This window comes from Struthio camelus, chromosome 9, assembly GCF_040807025.1.
Source record: "Struthio camelus isolate bStrCam1 chromosome 9, bStrCam1.hap1, whole genome shotgun sequence".
NCBI lineage: Eukaryota > Metazoa > Chordata > Aves > Struthioniformes > Struthionidae > Struthio > Struthio camelus.
This window is the reverse complement of record NC_090950.1, coordinates 15,212,986-15,222,283: the sequence shown is the minus strand read 5'-3', so window position 1 is coordinate 15,222,283 and position 9,298 is coordinate 15,212,986. Positions and strand designations below refer to the sequence as shown.

The 9,298-nt window shown below is 41.2% G+C and overlaps 1 protein-coding gene across 1 annotated transcript; it reads right to left on the bottom strand.

Moving 5' to 3' along the window:
* Positions 1-2,349: 2,349 nt before the first annotated feature.
* Positions 2,350-8,059, bottom strand: RNF7 (ring finger protein 7). The gene is made up of 3 exons (XM_068954601.1): positions 7,827-8,059; positions 4,856-4,903; positions 2,350-3,719 (listed from the first exon to the last, which is right to left on the bottom strand). The coding sequence occupies exons 1-3, from the start codon at positions 8,002-8,004 to the stop codon at positions 3,601-3,603; spliced, it is 345 nt and encodes a 114-aa protein (XP_068810702.1). The 5' UTR covers positions 8,005-8,059; the 3' UTR covers positions 2,350-3,600.
* Between the last annotated feature and the right edge of the window lie 1,239 nt (positions 8,060-9,298).

Sequence of the window (9,298 nt, the reverse complement as noted above, 5' to 3'; positions counted from 1 at the left end):
CTGAAATATATATCCCATAAAATAAAGTAAGATTTATCTAACAAAAGGATTTGGAAAAATAAGACAAAATAAAATTATGGGGTTTTAGAGCAACTCATGCAAACTAACATTTTAGCATGTAATATTAGTTCCGGAAATTTTGTACAAAACTTAAAGATTATTAAAATTGTAACAAAAGTATATATACAGACCAATGTTTTCATCACATTAACAGCATATGCTGAAGAATCTCAGCTACTGACAGCCACAAAGAAACTAAGGTTTCTTCCCGTATGAGTAGGCAATGCAATTCAGTGACTTTAAGTATTCACAATTTTTTTCTTTACCTGTACTGAAATGAAAAATCTTGTGAGTTGACTGTAGGTTTATTAGTACAAGAAGCAGCAAACAGAATGACTACACTCGATCTGTATCACAGTGAACTTTCTAATGCCACATTGATTTAGCAATGATCTACATTAAACTCTCTTAACAATATGGCAGTTTACATCCATCTCTATTAAACTGAAAAGCAGTACTTCACAGAGTTACTAAATGGGTATTCCTCCAAAAAGCATCTTCCTTGAACAAGTAATGTTTTGCAGTTGCCTACATCTCTCTGAAAGGCAAAATTTCACATGACTATCTGAACAGCTGTATAGTACAGTACCACAGACAGACCTTTTAGAGTCATCTGCTTTTAAAGTCTAACACCACCCTATTTCTGTTTCACACAGCCCTCTTAAATTTTAGCCATTTGCACAGAAAATGTCCATACTGCACATCTAATAACTCCAGTCAAAAACAGTGGAGTCAAGTCAAAGAGACTAAGAGAAACAGCACCTTTTCTTGTATTAGAATTTTACAGGGTCCTTTGCTCTGAACAGCTTTATTTATTAAACTCATGCTTGGAAGAGGGACATGCAACCTCTACTCAGTGCTTGTTAGGTCCCACCTGGAATACTGCGTCCAGTTTTGGTCCCCCAAGTTCAAGAGACATTGGAAAACATACGGAGTCCAGCAAAGGGCCATCAAGATGATTAAACGGCTAGAGAACTTGACATATGAAGTCAGGCTGAAGGAAATTGGTCTGCTCAGCCAGAGAAGAGAGGGCTCAGGTGAGGGATCTAATCTCAGTCTTCCAATACTTAAAAAGTAGTTACAGAAAAGATGGAGGTACTCTCTTCAGAAGGATGCAAGGTGACAGGACAGGAGGCAACAGGCAAAAGTTGATTGAGGGAAATGTCTTCTGGATATAAGATTTTTCACCGTGAGTACAATTACACACTGGAATAGTTTGCCCAGAGAAGTGGTAGAATCTCCCTCGCTGGGAATATTCAAGACTTGGCTTGACATGGCCCTGGACAGTCTAATCCAAGGCCTTGCTTTCAGCAGAAGTTGAACTGGACGGTCTCCCGAGGTCCCTTCCAAGCTAGATTTTTCTATGATTCTAATCTGCTTCAAAGATTTATCTCTTTCAAAGTGAATCAAGTGTATTTTTTTTCTATTCTACGAAAATTTCTTCAAATTTAATGCAGGTAGAAGAAAGAAGGAACTCTAAGCTGCTCCAACTCTAGCATTTGCTTCCCTAATATTTCATTTGCATTAGAACATGCTGGAGGTGGCATTTAGGAAGACTTCCCTGCAACCATAATTCTCAGCTGTTAGTAGTCATGCATGTGACATATGTGAACTGCAAGCAGAGAGAAAACTCCTTTGGTGCAGTCCATGAACCCAAGCAAAATGAACAAAGAAATCCTCTGATGTGACCAGATGCAACTAAAAGAGGTTACAGCATAGAACTAGGGACCAAATTTTGGCAGAGAAAATAGGTGGTAAATAATATATAGTTTAACTTCTATGGCTAAAAATTACTTCCACATCTAACAGGATTTTCTCATCACGTTGGGAGAGAATCTTCTTACACAAACAGAAAAAACTAAGATGAAACATGCCACAGCCGTGCCTAAAAGCTACAGGCACTTCATTATTAACCTGTTTTGTATTTGGTTTAATTTTTCTGAAAGACATTATCTGTGATACCAATAACCAATGTGGTACGTTGTAGCAGCAACACAACAGAGAATTATTGTGATTTCTCTTGGTGTACAATAAGACTTGTTACACAAGCTAGATTTAAAACTGTTTAAAAACAAGAAAATAAGTATTAAAAATATATTAAACTCTCCATGTACGCTTGATGAAACAATCAAGATTTTTGTTGGAATTATTTTATACAATGAAGTTACACCTCTCAAATACACAGAAAAATAAACAGAACTAGCTAGAAATATCTCTATTGAGAAGTGATCAACTTAAACGTTTAAGGTTCCTACATTTTGTGGTAAATAATCATACGCACATAATAAATGTTTCACATCTGCCCAGGTTTATTAACCATTTTATTAAGTCTGAATTCATTTCAGACTTAAAGTAGTAATTCAACCTCTCTATTACATATTAAAAAAATCCCACAGCATATGTTCAGATTAATAAAAAAATCCCGCATATGTTCAGATTAAGAGTAATTACTTGGATATTCCGGGAAGAGATAAATACAAAGTCAGAGGTAAGCAGCTGAATGTGTGTAATAAAAAACACAGGACTGATCACATAAAAAAGATCGTATTTTGAGGATTTCCATAACAATGAAACAATCCCTTCTCCTACTCCCCCCAAAAAGCATTGTATCAGATCAAATGATGATAAAAGAAATTTCTGTAACAGACTTTTGATGAAATCACAATTTATTATAACATTTTTGCTAGGTTTAATAAGTACCTGCTTTCCTTGGGATATCTACATTATCAGTTTGCTTGCTTCCTAGATTAGTCAGCTGACCAGCGAAATTGTTTACACCACTAGTTAACAGATATCAAAGATGTGTCATTGTACCAGAAGTCTCTGGATTAAAAAATGCATGTTTCCATGACCTTTAACAGAAATATAAATAAAAATTATTAACGTGATTAAATTTTAATACTACAGTTGTAAGAATCATGTATAGAATATTATACAGCAACAGATTGTGAGATACAGCAAAACAACATTTTCTTAAATCATAAAGAAAACCTAAATGACAATTTTATAGTATAGTGTGATGGAAAAAGCAAATAATAAATGCTTCATACACTGTTCATTTTAGATTAAAAAACAAAACGTTTTCTAACAAACCTCACTGACTGTGGTTCTGTAGGCAATATTATTTAGGCAATACTGTCTGTTTCCTGCTGATGAGCTATACAGTATATCAGACTTTCAAACAAGATCTCCCTTTTGAATTAACTCATTCCTCTAACCAAAAACATTAGACCGTATTTGGGGCATAATCTGTACCAACACACATTTCATGTTCTGACACCGATACAGTTAACGCTCAAATCGTAATAGACACGTTTGTTAATGTAGCGTCTCTTTTCAGTTGTGGAAAGATCTGGAATAAGACTGACCATTGCTTCCTAATACAGCAGAGAGTGCACAACAAAACCACTCCATTCTTGTAGCAGACAAACTAAATAAACTGTGCCATAACTGGCCTGTTCCTTTCTTTTGTATGAGCATATGGCATAAGACATACACTATTTCAACAAGTCCAACAGAAAAAAAAAACTTCCAGTGTTTTTATTTGCCTATTCTCTGGACTACCCAGTCCTGCTGGCAAAGGGGACAGCGATTATTCTGTTTCACCCACAAGGACATGCAGCAATTGTGGAAGGAATGATTGCATTCTCCCCAGACCACTGAAAGAAAAGAAAATGTTCCAGTTAAAGTCTTAAATAGATGTCCAGTTAACATGTATAGCAAGGTCCAAATTCTCATTCTCAGATGTTTATAGCTATTGCAAGCTTATATGATGTTTAGATAGAAAATGCATCACCAGTGCTTTACCCACTGAGACTGGATTATTACTGTCATTCTGATGATACTTCTCAGCTCGCCCTCACCAATCTTTGCATTTATTTCCAAATGAAAAGAAATACATACATTCTCATCTTGTACAGGTCTGTGGTATGTGTAAACACATTTATTATTCTGACTAGGAACAAGCACAACTATCTGGCTAAGTTCTGTTGACTTTAACTTCCCCATTACCAAAATACAGCCAATGCACTACTCACTATCACAAAAGAGCATATTACCAAATTCTTATCTGAAATCTAGTGTTTAAACTTAAATTCATGATAAGAAGGCGGCACATTTGACATAGCATATAGGCTCAAAATGGGATCTCAGAGCAGAAGTTGTTCACAGGATACAGTTACTTCAGCGTACCAAAAGGGTGATCTATTTTCCGTCTACTCTTGAATAGTACTAGCCACTTCGCTTTTTTGCCTATTAGTTAACAGTAATAGAACATAAGGAGTCATGCAAGGAGTGTTTTAAATTGTTTTGTTTTTTATTACTCTCTGATTATCTTAAATAGGACACTTATCAAGCCAACTAAGGGTTCTGGAACAGGTAATTCCTGTTCTGGTTAAAAAACAACCCTCAAAAATAACAGCGGATTAAGTTTGAGACACTATACTTTAAAACAGAAAGAAGAAGGGTGTGGAGAGGTTTACCACGGGTTTTAAAAGTTGACTTAAAGTTACGAAGCAAACGTTATAAGAAAATAGCATATATGCTAAAAGATGAATTGAAAATTTGAAGTTATTTTGTTCCACGTCATATCTGAAGCGAACGCTAATTTTATTAGTGCTTGAAAATAAAACGACAGAATCAAAGCACTACTAATGTAAAAAGAGGACACACTGTAGAATTAAACACAGTTCACTTTTGAGCTTTAATAAAATTAATATTCCCTTCAAACTTTAAAATGCACCCTACCGAGAGAAAAGCTTCAACTGAAAAACAAGCAAATGAAATCACTACATACCAACACAATCTTCTTGTTTGTTTTCAGCTTGACATCTAAGACAGGCATCTAAAAGTAAACAAGAACAAAACCCAATTTGATGCTCAGGATACTGTCTGAAGAATTGTTTGTTAAAGGAAAGTATAAACTCCAGAACATAGGTAAAATCTAACATTTTGCTGGATCAGCCCTTTAACATTAAACTGTCCTCCCACCTAAAATTTAAAAGAGTGCACACGACACAAGGAAATACGTATCTGCAAGAGATCAGAAGGACTACAAACTGTTCAACAACTTTTGTTTATTTTCCATTGCTTCAGTATTTTCACAACTTCTGCTGAAAAAAGTATTCTCCATTTTGCAGATATGACAGCCAGATTTGTGCCAAGGCACTCGCACATACCAAGACCAGAGCAAGCGCATAGCCAAACCCTAATTACAGGGCTTTGTTTTTCAGATGCCAACATCTCCTTTTAAGGAAGTCATTCAAAAATTTGATGGTCTTTAGCCTCTACATCTCCCACCTCACCCCCACCTACTACTACCATTTTTTTAAATGTTTGTTTTCCTTAAAGGATACCTGCTTGTAATTTTTGCAATACTGACATATGCACACAAACTATTTTTAAACACTGATCAGTCTGATAGCATAAATGAGGAGATAAATGGGGAAAACATCTAACTAAAAATATTTATCTTCTTTGTACGCTCCAGTCTCTGTGCCTACAGGTCTAGATGACAGATTCAGGATTACAGATGTACTAGGGACAACTTCCAGGCTTTGTACCGGGCCACACAAATACAGAGGAAGCATGCCTTCATTTCTCCTTTGCTCCAACTTGGACTGCCACAGACACGCATGCACAGATCGTGCACAGCAAAGCGTTCAACTATTATGGCAGCATACACAGTGCAAACACATCTTCATCTCCTGCAAAGGAGAGGTAATCGTTTAGACAAAAGCATCCCAGAGGCTGGACTGGGCCTGCAGGTCAACAGCTGGAACATTGTTCTACAACATACAGAACTGACATAACACAGGACTTTCAGTCCGAGTATTTCTTCTTTCTCTACCAGATACTGCAAGGTGCTTCTATTTCAGATTGACCTGCCAGATAGTCCTCCTTTTTCAGCTAATACAGAAGGAAGAGCATCCAAACTTTTAAGTATTTGTCCTTTCCTCACGAAGATGAAAGAAAGGCAGTAAGTAAAGTTTCTTGTTTTCTATTATGATAATTCCATAGCATCTAGGGGTCAAACTGCAGTGAAGATTCAGCCAAACTGCTTCAGTTTACAGCAGGGCACATCAAAATAAACTGATCTGGAGTCGCATCAGTATGCTGGGTAGTAAGCTGCGGTGGGCTAGTAGCTGCTGTAAAAGAAGCTTACCTATTCCAGCTCTGGGTTTGTTTCAGACAAAGAAGCAGCACGGACAGCTGAGGACACAAATCACTACACCTGTACCAACATAAGCTGCCCCCCAACTCCTGCATCACAATCCTAAGGGTGTTAGTCTGTGAAAGGTTAAATAAATTAAGTCAGTACTGCTGCAATCCTGCCCTTTCCAGACAACGCCTCTGCATTGCTGCTTCTTTCCCCTCGTGCTTCTGTGATCCTTGAAGCCCAAGTTGGTTCAAGGAGTTAAACCAGTAAAGAAAATTAAGCCAGCTCACATTTCCTTCCCCTGCAAAAAAAAAAGGCAAACCAACCTCAGATATGCAGAGCCAGCTCAAGTCTTGCTCAGCCTCCAACCTAAGGCTACTGCAGATGCGCTGGATCTACAGCAGCCAGACCAGGTCTGGCAGGGGTCAACATTAAATTGCTAAAGGTGGTAATAATAAAGTTTCACATTCAAAAAATCTGGTTTGTGCTAAATTTAAAAATTGTTCATTTATAATTTTTCATAATTAGACCAAGGGAGTATTTTTCATCTGAAATCATCAGAGAAAGCCGATAGCCACTTTTAAAAGTTTTCGTAAAACATCTGGATGACTTTTTGAGGACTTTTTACACTTCCCTTTAAGTGGAATGATTGTTTTTGTAACAGTCCTGAGTAATCAAGTGAAGTTGCCTCTCCAGCAGTTCTGTTTTCTCATAAATCATAGAGTAGCAGTAACAGCTGGAACAGGCAAATTCACTCCTAAAATTACGGTTTACTTTTAGCAGATAAAGCCAATTTCATAGTTCTGGGCTGGTCTCCATTCACCACCTGAGAGCAGGCCTGGAACAACTTCAAGATACGCTCAGAGAAAAGGCCGGTCTCCCACCGCCTCAGTCTGGGCTGTGTCTTTCCTGCAGGACACCTGCGTGCTTTTTCTGTTCCAACGACCCTTCTCCGTAAAAACACGGATCTGAGAAGTGGCTGCCCGGCACCTGCCGCGTCCCCAAGCGGGACCAAAGGTTAAGGCCAGAGCGGGCTGGCGCGGCAGGACCTCAGGCGACCCGTCGCGCCGAGCGCAGCCCCGCGCTGCCGACCCACCCAGGGGCTCCCGGGCAGTTATGTCGGGGATGACTCAGCACAGAGGCCAGGGCGGATACAGAGACACAGCGGAAGAGGAATTTACGGAATTTCCAAAGACCCAAAGCGGTCAGAAAGCACGAAGGCCAGCCAGTGAGGAGGGCTGCACCCGGAGAGAGTCTCCTCAACGCCAGGTAAGCGACGCCGTTGTTTTTCGCTGCGCTTCTCAGCGACGGTGCGCGCGGCTACGAGCGCGCCGCCGTCCCTCCGCTACCGCTTCTTCAGAAAGACGGGCGCCGCGCGTCTGCCCGCTCGGCCGTAACCCGGCCGGGCCGCGCTCGCCAACGGACGAGAAGCGGCCGGGGGGGGGCGGGGGGGGCGGGAGGCCGCCCCCCGCGTCTGCCCGCCCGCCCCCGCCGCGAGGGGAAGCGGCGCGGCGGCCGGGCGGGGCGGGAGCCGCCGCCGGCGACACCTCCCCCGCGGCGGGGGCGGCGGCCATGGCGGGCCGGGCCGGGCCTGCCGGGCGGCGCTTACCCATGACCTGCACGCGGCAAATGGCGCAGGTGTCGCACTCCACGTCCCAGCTCCACATGGCCACCGCGTTCCACTTCTTCAGCGAGAACATCTTGTCGGCGGCGCCCGCCTTGGAGCCCGAGGAGCCCGGGTGTGAGTGGGAGGCCCCGGGCTCGTCCCCGTCCTCCACATCGGCCATGGCGGAGGGGCGGGGCGGCGGGCGGCGGAGCGGGGCCGCAGCGCCACCCCGCGGCCGGAGGAAGGGCCGGGCCGGGCGGCTCCGTGAGGGGTGTCGGGGCCGGGCCGGGGTCTGGCCCCAGCTCCCTTGGATAAGACCAAGGCAAGCAATACCCATAATTATTTTAAAAGAAAAGAGGAATTTGGATTCCTTTCCTCACCTTAATCCAAAAAAAAAAAAAAGTATATAAAACTCATTCTTCCAAAATAGCGCCCCATCTCCTTAAGCCTACTTTGAAGTTTAATGTAAATTTGTTAATGTCGAAATTCATGCACAAGTTGAAAAGACAGACTGCTATAGTTAACATGAGGACAAACAAATTAACGGGAGTAATTTAAATTTTACAAGCAAAAGTTAGAAACAGCGTACCTTTCTTTTCCTCTTCTCAAGAGCTTCCAGTGCGTCGGCTGCACAAAGTTCTCCGAGCGTATTGCCAGCTGGGGCGTCGTGCTAACTTCAGAGTACTTGATTAGGCTGCGTTTAAGAACCACAACACTTACAATCTGTTCCAATAAGATACAATGTCATGGAGTTACACTAAAATAATGTGTTATATTAATAGTATGCATTTAAAGGAAATTATGCTTTAAATTATTTTAAGCGTCAGATGAAAACAAAGATTTTAAGGACAAAATCTTTGGCAGCACAAAGGAGACACAAAGGGTGTCTCTCTCTTATACCCAAAGAAACGGTACAAGCCTCCGCCGTCCAACAGGTACGAAGGTAGCATAACAGGACTGAAAATGAAATTCCACCTACTTCCATTCTCTCCTGTTCTCTGGAGCAGTAACATCATCAAAATCCTGATTCAACAGGGATTGGATTAGTTTAGTGCATTTATCTAGTTAAAAATTTCTGGTCTACTGTCCTCAATATTATCAGGCTATCACGTCCCCGATGGTTCACTAACATCACAGGAGACAGAAACCCCAGGGAGCTGCATTTCACTACATCAGTGATCCTGCTTAATTACAAAGAACCTATTTGTTGGAGCCCTCCCAGCCCTCTCATGCCAGCTGGGACACCGAATACAACGAAGCAGAGGAAACCTTAGAGTACTCCCATCACTCCAAGTGATTCCACTTGTATAAGTAGGGCAAGTTGGGTTTGAATATCTGATTATTATAAATTGCATAAGGAGAAAGTAATTATTTGAAGAAAGACCAGTTTCAATTTCTGTTTTAAAGTTTGCGAGGCTGTTAGTGTGGGGCCCAGAATTATTAAACAGTTTTCCAAACGTTAAATGCATGAAGCA